The sequence below is a fragment of the Odontomachus brunneus genome, unplaced genomic scaffold, assembly GCF_010583005.1.
Source record: "Odontomachus brunneus isolate Ranch 3 - 2012 unplaced genomic scaffold, Obru_v1 Obru_scaffold_100, whole genome shotgun sequence".
Lineage (NCBI taxonomy): Eukaryota > Metazoa > Arthropoda > Insecta > Hymenoptera > Formicidae > Odontomachus > Odontomachus brunneus.
In genome coordinates this window covers 892423-904333 of record NW_022639550.1, presented here as the reverse complement: position 1 = coordinate 904333, position 11911 = coordinate 892423, and the positions used below count along the sequence as shown (strand labels likewise).

General features: G+C 49.2%; 1 protein-coding gene across 2 annotated transcripts in view; it reads right to left on the bottom strand.

The window, feature by feature from the left end:
* LOC116848741 (C-Maf-inducing protein-like) overlaps positions 1-11903 on the bottom strand; it is a 47629-nt gene extending 35726 nt beyond the window's left edge. Inside the window, exons 1-2 of one of the 2 annotated variants that reach the window (XM_032825161.1) lie at positions 11639-11903; positions 5416-10354 (exon numbers count right to left, since the gene is read on the bottom strand). In XM_032825161.1, coding sequence (XP_032681052.1) covers positions 5416-6744 — 1329 coding nt within the window. In that variant the 5' untranslated portion in view covers positions 6745-10354; positions 11639-11903. Of the gene's footprint in view, positions 1-5415 lie in introns of both variants that reach the window. The other variant, XM_032825160.1, reaches the window with a different exon arrangement.
* Between the last annotated feature and the right edge of the window lie 8 nt (positions 11904-11911).

Sequence of the window (11911 nt, the reverse complement as noted above, 5' to 3'; positions counted from 1 at the left end):
AGAGAGAGAGAGAGAGAGAGAGAGAGAGAGAGAGAGAGAGACAGAAAGAGGATCTTACGGTTCGATAATATCTTCTACGACCAACGCGATAATTACGGAACGCGAGATCGGCCGAAACGTTGGAAACGCGACGCGATACGACGCGACGCGACGCGAAGCGACGAGCGAGAAAATACGGATTAATATTCGCAGAGTGTGCTCGCGCGAATATCGATGACGTGTGCGCTCTTATCGTTCGACCGTGATAAGCGAAAAATAACGATAAGCGTAAAAGTGCAAAAGCGACGAATTTGCGCTAATAAACGCATCGAAACACGGTAAGTCGCCAGCAACGGTTTATACACTGAAGCGAATGGCATACAAAAAACAACAAGATTTAAGCAGTAAGCAAATTTATCGATCGCAATCGATTATTCTTGGCCCGTCAGAAGAATCATCGACTGTGACTGGTCAATTTGTTTATCGCTTAATTTTTACCGCTTACGCTTTGCTCTGCGTGTGCTCCCGGTCTAACGCGTCAGATGCAATCGCAAAATAAAGTTTGCGGAGTTTGACGAGCCGACAATAGACAGCCGGACGAAATATTCCTCAAGAGACAATTTCATCTTCCTGTGTGGTCGAACGGAGAACGTACGCTCCGCGGTCTCGTGATTTCACGATGTTATGCAAAAATTGCGTGTCACTCGACATGATTAGTCGCACCAATTAGACACGGTCGAGTATTTGCATACTTGTCGCCGATATTTCATTCTGCCGATTTACATTGAGTTGAATATTCTCTAACAATTTAATAACGAACGTGTCATTATTATGAGAGAGGAGACAAGGAAAGAGATGCGGTACTGTTTGAAGCTCGTAGTCGAGGACGTGCAAACGCATCGATACGAAAATAGAAGCTATCGCATCAACGAAGTACATCAAGTGGCACTCTACATGGTACGCGTGAGAACGAGAGAGAAAGAGAGAGAGAGAGAAGGAGAGAGCATTCCCCGATAAAGCAAAAGCGATAAATTGCATTTCGCGGATGACGGCAAGAATGCAGCGACGACGGTGGTTCTCCGGTAACAGTCGACGGGACCGCGTCGAAGGACGGGAGGAAGTAATGAATTTAGCCGATTTGTGCCCGACGGTTTTCTCTCGTCGGGAACTCTCGCGCGGAAAACCCGATCGCGATTACGTAACTGTCATCACCCACAAACACGACGAACAGTAGTGTGCGGGAGTAGGGAAGGACCTGCCGATCGCTCATCGTTACACTTGGGTGCAGCTGCGACCGCAGCCATGCCCTCGCGACCGACCGCGCTGCATTTTGCCGTATATCGTCCATAAATCGCCCAACTGCGGACTGTATCGATCCTGACGATGCAGACTGCGTTGCGATACAATGCGAGTCGCAAAGTCACCAACGACACGCAGGTCGCAGAGGCGAGAAGAAAGGGTAGCGTGGGGTGGGAGACGCGCAATCATTGTTGCCCGAGATGACCGATCCCCGAGCGAGTCTCGCTGTTACGTGTTCGCTGCTGGCCCATCGATAAGCGAGCATAGAGATTGGACAATCGATTGGCGATGATAAACGATCAGCGAGCCGATCGCAACTCTGAAAATGACAGGTGTGTGCGCACGCACACATCCTATACACCACGTCGTGGATTCTCACGATATATTTTTACGATCGCGTTGATCCCCCACCACTCGTAACATTCGTATCTCAGGTACACTGAGAACTTTTTGGAATTCTTTGAATAAATAAATGATAAGTTAATATTCAGCGATGAATATAAAGGTGACGGGTATGCTTCGTTAATAAATATTTATAGATATGATAAATTTCCGCAATACATCGGCTCGTGGGACAGACGCGACTGTAAATGACGTTTCATTTGAGAACGCGCTGATAAAAAGACAATATATTATCACAAACACAATTCTCAATGATTAACAGAATTATTATCACAAGCTCGCTTCCGCAATTGCGAAGACTCCTCGCAAAAGTCTCTAAGGACACCTGAATCGAACAAATCTTTATCCTTAATTGCAGTAAGCAATACATTATACAGTTTGCACAAGAGCGAACAGAAAACATTCTGTGCATTAAATAAATTCGACACACCTGGATACGTATACCACTGATCGTATCTTGACGTCCCGTGTCTTGCTTTCCCGATTTAACAACCTGTTCCTGGCTGCTTTGTCGCACAAAACACTCGTTGGCACTGATAGTCGCGTAGACACGAGTCGACCGGAGAAACGCGCGTCAACTAACGCGAAGTCGACGAGAGTCTGATTACACTGAGAAAAAAGTATTTGGAAATTTATTTCCAAGGTATAAAGTTTATTTCTATGGAAATAAACTTTATATCCCACGCACATAATTTTTAAATATTTTCTTCTCAGCGTAAATAATCAACGGGAAATATATAAATAACGAGCCGACGCACACGTGCTCCGCGTCGCGGTGTGTACTTTGCTCGTCGACTGGAGACGTAACGACTCGGTGACGGAAAAGTGCGCGACATACGAGAATACCAAAACAATCGGTTAAAAAGACAAAAACATTGCCCGCCAATTGTCCACACCTTTGTCATCCGCTAGTCAACGACGTGCATATACCGATGATGGAGAGAACAAGAAACATATTCGAAACATTCCATCGAACATTCGACGCAATAAAATTGTCAAATTTGGTATCAATTACTAGTATAAAAAGTTATCAAGATAGTTACGCGCGATTAGTTAGCGCGTTTCCAATCGACTCGTACTTTTGTATAACATCATTGAGTGCCACGATGACGACCAGGAGCAGATTCCAAGATGAATTACAGGACGCGCAGGATAGATTATTTAATACTTTTTTATTGCATATATTCTATATCTGCGCGACTGAGTAAGCTATATAATTAATACATAGATTGCTCGTTTGAAATTAAGAATAAAAATTAAATGAAAATAAACTATTGAGATAATTTAGAATATTATATACTAATATCCCGCGTATAATGCTAGACGTGTGAGATTCGAACGAATATTCTATCGTTTCCAAGCCAACTTTCGTAAAAAGTCTAGAAAAATTTAAAAATAACGCAAATCTGTTTGCAAGATTTGGTTTTATTGCGCTACTATCTTATAGCTGAGATTTTTCTATATCTATATGGAAAAAAATATTGGTTTTCAATAAAGTTATAGCAGTTCAAAGTTGCCCAGGTTTGACAGATTATATACATCCCAAAAAATATGATTGAACACAGCAAGTTAAAGAATATCTAAACAAGTCCTTCTTCAAGCGCCAACGAAACGACATCGAGTAATTTCTAGCCCCAAAGGCTGTAGTGTCGTACTTTGAAATTCAACGAGATTCGCAGAGTTAACGCAGAGAACCAAAATTTTGGCCAGGAAGCCACTGGCTCGAGTACGATGGGAAACGCGATGATAAAATACGTATATTCCGCAGCGCAAAGTTTGCATAACGAACTGCATGGTAAACGAGTCTTTCGCACCTCACAAAGCGACAGTACGAATCGAATTATGAAATAGAGAATGTTTGAAAACTAGCGATTTTCTTTAAGCGAAGTTTGTCACCATCAGGTGCGTAAAAAAAGATCGATTACTTACCAGAATAGGAGATTGTCACAAAATACGAAATAAAATGAACAATACGAGCAAAGCTGGTCCTCTCGCTCAGTAACGCAAGAGTTCAGTTGTCGACGATGTGTCATAGATAAAAAGCACGCAAAAGTCATTCTCGCGAGTTTCTCTTATCATTGTATTATAAGGAACGAATCTTACTCCGGAGTTTTCGGAGTATTATAGTGACGATTCCTTTTTTCGTTCTTTATATCTCTCGTCGTCATCAGTCATGATCCTCAGTTTGCCTTGCTGTCCAGCGATCCTACTATATCCTACGAGCATGCTGAACATCAAGGCATCTTCTGCGGCCCAATTATTCTTATTATCTCCAATGAATGAGCCGCGAGAATCAAATATTTGATTCTCCTCTGCTGTCCAACGAACACAGCGTAGCGATACTAAGTGTAACGAATCGGGCGAGCCATAACCCAGATCTCCATTGCCTCTGAGACAACTTCCATCCGCATCCTATCAGAACGCTGAGCGTTCGTATCCTCTCTTGTGATTCAACGGCTTTTCCTACCTTTATCGGACTAGACCAGTCACTACAAGTTTTTCTATCTACTCGGGGTATTCCTTCCTGTATCATATTCTCACATCCAGCATCGAAGTTTCTCCGGATATCCGACGATACCTCCATCATCTAGTGAACATGCTATTTGACAGAGCGATACCAACTCTATACTGGTATCCCTTTCAACTTGGTAACGAATTGACGATTACCTCGCCAAGTGCCGTTAATAGAAGAAAAACTGCAACCGAATTTTTGGAAAGAGTATAACTCTTTGAAATAAAAAAGAAAAAACAGAGAACGCATCGAAGTAGATGATGTGGCGCGACAAGCTCAACTGAGATAAATTCGCTATTATCAAAAACAACCGCGTCACTATCATAATAAAGGGTTCAAACCGCGCGCGCACGACTCGTTCCCCGACATATCGGGTTGTCAGGAACTTTTTGCGTAATCGAGGAATAGCCGATGACGAGTGAATTCTTCGCGCTTATCTCTCACATAGCTTACTGATTACTTCGCTCTCTATCTTAAATCAATTTGTCCGGCGCGCGGACAATAATCCTATTGAGAGATGAGGCACGACAGGCAGGATTTCCTCTCGAGCAGTTAGAATCGCATTATTGTTTGCAGATTACCATAGTAACCAGTAATCTGGATAATGATACAATGCAGCAGATGGGTGACTCGCTACTACTACTACGCCTACGCGCGGTAACGTAACGAGCTCGAGAGCGACCTAAGCCGAGAATAGAGATCCCAAGCGGAGTTACGGAGTTCTCTGGCGCTAATCACGAAATAAGACTATTAATTGATGCACAGAGACACCATTCTACCTGCAAATAGATCGAAATTCGCAGAGTAAAAATACCTGCCCGATCGAAATACTCGCCGATACAGACAGACTTGCCCTTTTCGTGTTCTATATAACTTCGATCGGGCAATATAAATAAAATCTATTTATACGTGCGGCACACGTCTCTCTCTCTCTCTCTCCTACGGCCGTTATATTTTAACGAAACATTTTTTTAGACTTGACATCTCTCTCTCTCTCTCTCTCTCTTTCTCTGTAGTGCCTGTTTCTCGCGAGAAACTTAAACTCGTATTATTTGAAATAACCCGAGACGCGCGGCGAGTCCGCCGTCGTCGTTGTGTGGAGGGGCTCGAAAACGCAAAAGCACCGCAAGACACCTCGCGGCGCGTAAAATCCTAACTTAACCGAGCGCACAAAGAGCCGCGTCGCATAAAGCGCTGGATTTACGTCAGTGGGCAACACTCACCGTCTTGGAGGACAGGCAGGCGTCGTTGAGGTAGAGATGATGCGTCTCCCAGCGTCTGAGAAACTTGCTCGACAAGATCTTTCTCACGAGGGTCTTGGTGTGATTCAGGTAGCACACTTGTATGTCACCCTCCTCGAGCGGCTTGAACCTGGGCCCCGCTGGACCGGGACTCGGACTCGGACTGGACGAGCCGCTAGCCGACGAGCAACCGGCGCTCTGTCTCTCCAGGTTCGGGCAGGACCTCGCAACCGGCAGACAGCCGGACGTGTCCAAGCCCTCGGGCTTCAACGAGTCGATACCCGGGCTGCTATCCTCGCCGTAGGAGCTGCAGGTATCGGCGGGTGGCGACTCCACGCTGGAGTCGCGCATACTCGCACCCGACGATAACTGCGGCGAGCTGGTGCTGGTGGTCTCCTGGCGCATCGCGCCGCCGCTCACCGACAGAAAGTCGTAGTAAGGAACGGTGGAAGAGGCCAGACCGACGGTGGAAGCTGCAGCTGGGCTGGATGGCAAGGAAGAGCCCTCCTCTGTCTCCGTCTCCGGATTACAGACATCCTCTTCGTCCTCCTCGGGCTCGCTGAAGCCGTTTTCTAGAGACGGTATGTCGCCGATCGAAACAGCGACCGTATCGTTTCGCGGGCTTTCCGTCACGTCGATCTGCACCGACGGCGACGAGACAGTCGTCGCCGTGACGTTGCCTTGCGTCGTGCCCTCATCGGTACGCGTCGGGTTCCTCGAGGAGCCCGACGAATCCGCTGTGGATTCGCTCGCGGGCGATGGCGACGTCGAAGAGGAACAGGCCTCGCCGTTGTTCGAGTTGTAGGAGTCGTTGGAGCGAAGGCGCAGCAGAAGCTTCCGCCGCCATCTACTACCGGTGGAACAGTTGCCGTTGGACTTGTTCGTCGGCGATGGCAACGACTGGCAGCGCGGAGCAACGTGCTCTTGCTGAGTCTTCTTCTGAGATAGAATCTGCCGCTCGTTGTTCTCGTTTAGGACAACTGTGATGCCGCTCGGTGAGGTGAGAGCATCCGCTACCGTGCCGGGTGATAATGGTTCAGGGTCCAGGTAATCGGCACGGATACCCGGCAGAGTATCCGTGCTGCTACCTCCTGACATCGAAGCCTGGTCGATGTATCTGATGGAGGAGTTGGAACCCTCGCTGGTCGCCTCAGAGCCTCGTCTGTTGCACTCGGTCGAGTTGTTGGACGTCTTGTTGGTCGGTGACAGGATGGCGCTGACCAGCGATGACTTTGCTTTGCTCGTTGACAACGACGCGGTCGAGCCGACGCCGCGCGATGCTCTCGTGAACGGGCTTTGGAAGCAGAACATCGCTTCGTCGTTCGTCTTCTACTTTTCGCGAGCCTTACCTCTGAAGCTCGAGTTATTCGACCAGACTGTCTTTGGACTGTCTAGGTGTGATTAAAAGACGCGCTCGGTCGAGCGACTCTTCTGATGAAAAAAAAAAAAAGAGTACGTATGTGTTGTCTCTCCTGGCTGTGTACGCGTCGTGTATACCCAATCGACATCGGGCGCGCGCATGGACGTATCGCCGACCGGATAGAGGGATTTATCTGTTCTTCCAGCCAACTTTCTCGCTCCGAAATAATCCCTCGCATCTGCGAGAACAAAATTCTTCGTTCTTCGGCGTAGCCTATCAGACGCGGACTAATCCGCGGTATCCGAATGAAATTCTGTCTGATCCCTCGGACACGCACACCCTCGTGTCTCGGCGTATCGTCCGCCGGGATTGTTTATCGTCGTTGCGTATCGTCGCCCAGAGAATCACCGTTCCGGCGATGAACACGTAGCACTCACTAGAGCGATATTTCGCGAACAACAATGTGATTTGTTACGTTAAACTCAGTCACTCATTTTTTGCGCACACGTTGAAACACGCCGCAACACATCTTCGGGGGCTGCCCGTCGCGATAGACGCCACGACGACGCGTGGCTGTTGGTACCGTCACCTGTGTGTGACACCTATGACATCTACGACGCTCACGTTGGCACGGATGGACGGACTAGTCAACGACGACAACGATGATGATGATGATGATGACGTGGGAAAAAGTGATTTTTTTCCTTCACCCGCACAGCAGGACTCTATCTGCGAACTGTCACGTCGCGCGGGCGCGACTCGCACGCCAAAGGAATAGGATCTGCGGTGGAGGCCCCTGCGGTGGATGATCCGGGGAGAAAGATGCGAAGAGAGACAGAGGAAGATGAGGAAACAGAGATAAAGAGAGATGGGAACAAGGATAGAAAAAGAGAAGGGAATGAGTGAGTAAGAAAGGGGCAAGAGGAGAGAACGCCAGGCGTGTGTTTCCGACGTGATACGTAAATGTCTGACACGACTGGGAGGACAGACAGGTGGGGACGCAACCAGCAAGCAGCAAGGCAAGGAGAGGGCGTCGCGGCGCACGGCGTCTGGCGGTCGATCGATGACTAGTCGCGAGTTCGTGCGAAATTATCGCACGCCCGTCCACAAACGTTCGCACTCTGCTGGTTGTTTCTGTTCGCGGTGGTGTATTCGCGATGCCGAATGTGTCGACGACACTTCTGAGACCGGAGAAACCTTTGACTCGACACTGGACAACGTTCCGTCGACCTCGACGAGGTCGACTCGATAATAGTCCGTACAAATCAACGAGATCGTTGTCGAGCTCGATCGCAGTTGTCTTCTCTTTCGGATCCTGTGAGATCGATCGAGTCCAATTAACTGGAACGTTATCGTGTCGATAATAAGAAGAACAACTCGTCAACTCAATAGAGTAGACTCTTCTCTCACTCGGTTCGAGTTTCACCCTTCTGTCGCGCGGAAACGAACGTCGATCGTGCGATCACCACCGACTTGGAGTCGTATCATCAGTCATGAAGTCTACTACTGCTTTGATTATTATGAATACGTCACAGCATAATCATTGATCTGCTTCCGGTCGGCGAAAACGATTAAAGGGCAAAGGTTGTCTGCGTTTCTCTCGTGGTACGACTTTGGCGCGCGCTTCGCGCATCAACACCAGTGCATCGTCCTTCGATTCTTCCGGACCACAGAGACGATCGGAGAAAAGATCGGGCTGAAGGTTCCTCGATCGGACTGTAACCGGATGATCCACCGCTTGTATCCAGATTGACACCATGTCGATCAGCGCGAACGGAGCGAAACTCGGAACGTTACACGCGCCATGCCGATTAAAACGAATCGCGTTGTGTACACGACGCGAGCGATTCCGTGATTAGATAGTACTGGCGCTTATCGCCGCCAATTTCTTCACCTTTACAGCCGCGTGGATTATTCCACTGTTTGCGTAGTAGCGTAAATTCAAGAGACCGTCTGTGGAATCTCTCCTCCTCTCCGCGACGAACCTCTCTGCGAGAAGTCTGCCGTCACACCTGGCCAGAAGAGTCTTCTACGACAATTTTGCGCGTGTATACTCAATATGATAGTGTTAAATCGGCGGATAAAGGTGCACTCTCGCGATCGTCGAGTACCTCGTCGTTATCCTGTGGTCCGCATTTCTTCCTTCACGCGTCATAGCGTGAATCGAGTTCCGCGGAGTCTTTTCTTCGATCGCTTCACCGCTAGAGCTCCAGCAGACGCGTATAGCGTCAGGATCGGCTGGCTCGACGAGTCCTTCACTCAGCTCCTCCAGGCGCACCTTCGAAATCGAAACGCGCTCTTCTGCTTCGTCCCGTTGGAGCGCACTGATGCACGCGTGCACACGGAGGACGCACGCGTCCGTCCACACTGGAATTCCATCCGCAATTTCCGTCTGTTTCTCGTCTCTTCTGCCCTGCGTGGACTTTTGCGGTCGAGAGAGGCGATTCGCTCCGCGACTAACAACGCGGCTGTTTCCTCGCGGCGTACTCCACTGACGCAAGCAGCGGGCTCACTCACGCTCTATCCCGCGACCTCTCTTTTTCTCGCCACGCGAGAGCCGTCCGTTTCCCCTCCCTCTCGCTTCCTCTCCCGCTGCTCTCTTCTGCCTCCGAAAGTGCAGCGTGCCGAAATAAATCACTGCCGTCTCTGTCTTCCGCGCGGATATTCATCCGCGAGCGTGATTCGCGCTGGTGACATGCGCTCGCGGATACGCGATATCACCGCAATCCGCCGCAAACGCGCACACTTCTTCTTGCCTGTGTTGTCACGTGAGGATGACGAAAAATGACGGGACCACAGCCGACGACGACGTCCTCCCGCGGCGGAACCGCACGCACTTCCCGCGGTCCCGAGCAAGCGACGTTGTTTCCTGTTCGCTGAGGAGGCACTTCTACCTCAACCTCTCGCGACCTCGCTCTCTTATCACGAGGTCCTCCTCAGGTCGCCTACCTACACCTCTACCTCCGAGCGTGTTCCACTTTGCTCTGACGACCATGCTACGTTTTTGTCGCAACGCAACCCGAAGTCGCGAATGACGTCTTCCTCCTGGCAAGAACCACCGTCGCGATCTTCCCTCCCTCCGCTTCCGGCGCTTTAATTATCCCCCGATCCCGACGCTGGCCGACGCTAACCGAGCACCGTCGCAGGTGGTCGCGGACGCACGGGCGCGTCGCCAAGCGCGACGACAGCGACGGCGTCACAGAGAGACACGTGGTGTTGTCGACCCGGTCACGTAGACCGTTCTCTTCATAAGTAACGCGAATCAGGTGATCCGACACGCCTCGGCCTCCTCTGCTTTCGTCGCTCTTGCGTTTTTTCTCTTTGTTGTTGTCCTTCCGTCCTCTTGCGCATCCTCGTCGTCGGCACACGCGAAGAAGCTCGTTTCGGCTGTAGCGAGCGACTCGTCGATACGAAGGCGCGACGGCGACGACGACGACGACGACGACGACGACGACAACCGCGACGGCGTCAACGAGTTTCAGGCATGCGTGTTGGAAGAACCACCGCACTTTCACAACTATCTACCTGCTGCGTTGCCTGTAGCGTTCCTCTTCTTCTTATCTGTGAGCGACTCTTTATCTATCTCTTTCTCTCTCTCTCTTTCTTTGTCCTTTCGAATGTTAGTATACTGGAGGATAAATCGGAGAGGGCGAAAAGGGCGAAAACGATTCGCGAGGGATAATAGACTCGATTTCAATGACTTTGCCAATGTCGCGAATTTAAGCTTCTCAAACTCGGACGATAGAAAGATCGAAAATCGTCGTAAAAAGGAGCATTTCTTTAGTTTTCCTACAAAATCTCTTATTGCTTGGAAAGCTCTATTCTATCTCGCGGAGACCACTCAAGGAAGAGCCTTCGAATCAGATTTGGAATTTTCCAAGTTCTCTTGGAACATACGAGCTTCCGATTCTTTACGATTTATTCGAGAGATCTTTAAATTCACACGAGTTTATGCGAAAAAGGTCGCCATGATGTCGCGCTTCTCGAGAAGATTCTCCGTTGTCAAGAGAACCTCCTTGGTCGAAGCCAAGCGAAGCGAAAAGATACCTCGACTGAACGGAATTCAACGAAATTTGCGAGTTAGTGATCGCGCGTCTGCGTGCTTCCACTTGGATCGCACCGCGACTCACGCTATTGACACTGCGACATCGTCGCAATGAGTTTACGCGTGTGCAATCGGCTCCCTTTTTCTACCTCCGGCAAGCGCGCACCTGCCCGCGGTGTTGTTACGTCAAATGCAGCTCCGCGTTCCATATTCCATGACACGCGTATTTATAAATCCGGCGAAAAACGCGCCACCTCGATCTCAACATCGATGTCAAAACGCAAGCGATGGCCGATGGCGATCGCGGATTTCTTCGCGAAAGGTAACAGCCCTGTGTCGGCGACGCGAGCAAACGCTCCCCAGAATGGATCATCGATCGCGTACGCGAAGTACGTGAGAGGGAATTCTAAATTAAGATCGATCACGCGCGACTTTCTTGCGCGTCAGAAAGCAGCCGATAGTACACTTTCGGATCTACGAAAACGTGTGGGGACGAGATCCACTTCGGCAATGTCTTATTTTTACATCCGCGGACGCGAAAACAGCGCGTCGTGGGCTCTTCCTCTTCGTCGATCCTGCTTTCTCTCCTCGGCTTTCTACCAATTTTTCCAACCAAGTCTTCGCGTATCTGTGGTGTGATACGCGATCTCTTCGCGCAAACGCTTCCTTTATAATTATTCCACAATTACACAATTATTCCAATCGACCTTTTCTCTCCGCGGGAAATCGGATACAACGAGAGTACACGCGAGAGTTCATTAGAAAATTCTGTAATTTTGAGTGCGTTTAAAAAATATTACGGTTGTGCAACTGTTGAGCGATTATCGCCTTTGATATTCTTTTGGATCCACGGTAAATCTAAAAGAAAATGGCACTAAGCGTTCATTCAACTATTGTGTTTCCTGAACGCAGTTTTTCTCACGAATGTAAAATCGTTGACGCATCAATTCCTCGACGTTATTCAATTCCTGCAAAATTCACGATATATGCTACAACGCCACCGTGAGAGAGAAAGAGAGAGAGAGAGAGAGAGAGAGAGAGAGAGAGAGAGAGAGAGAGAGAGAGAGAGAGAG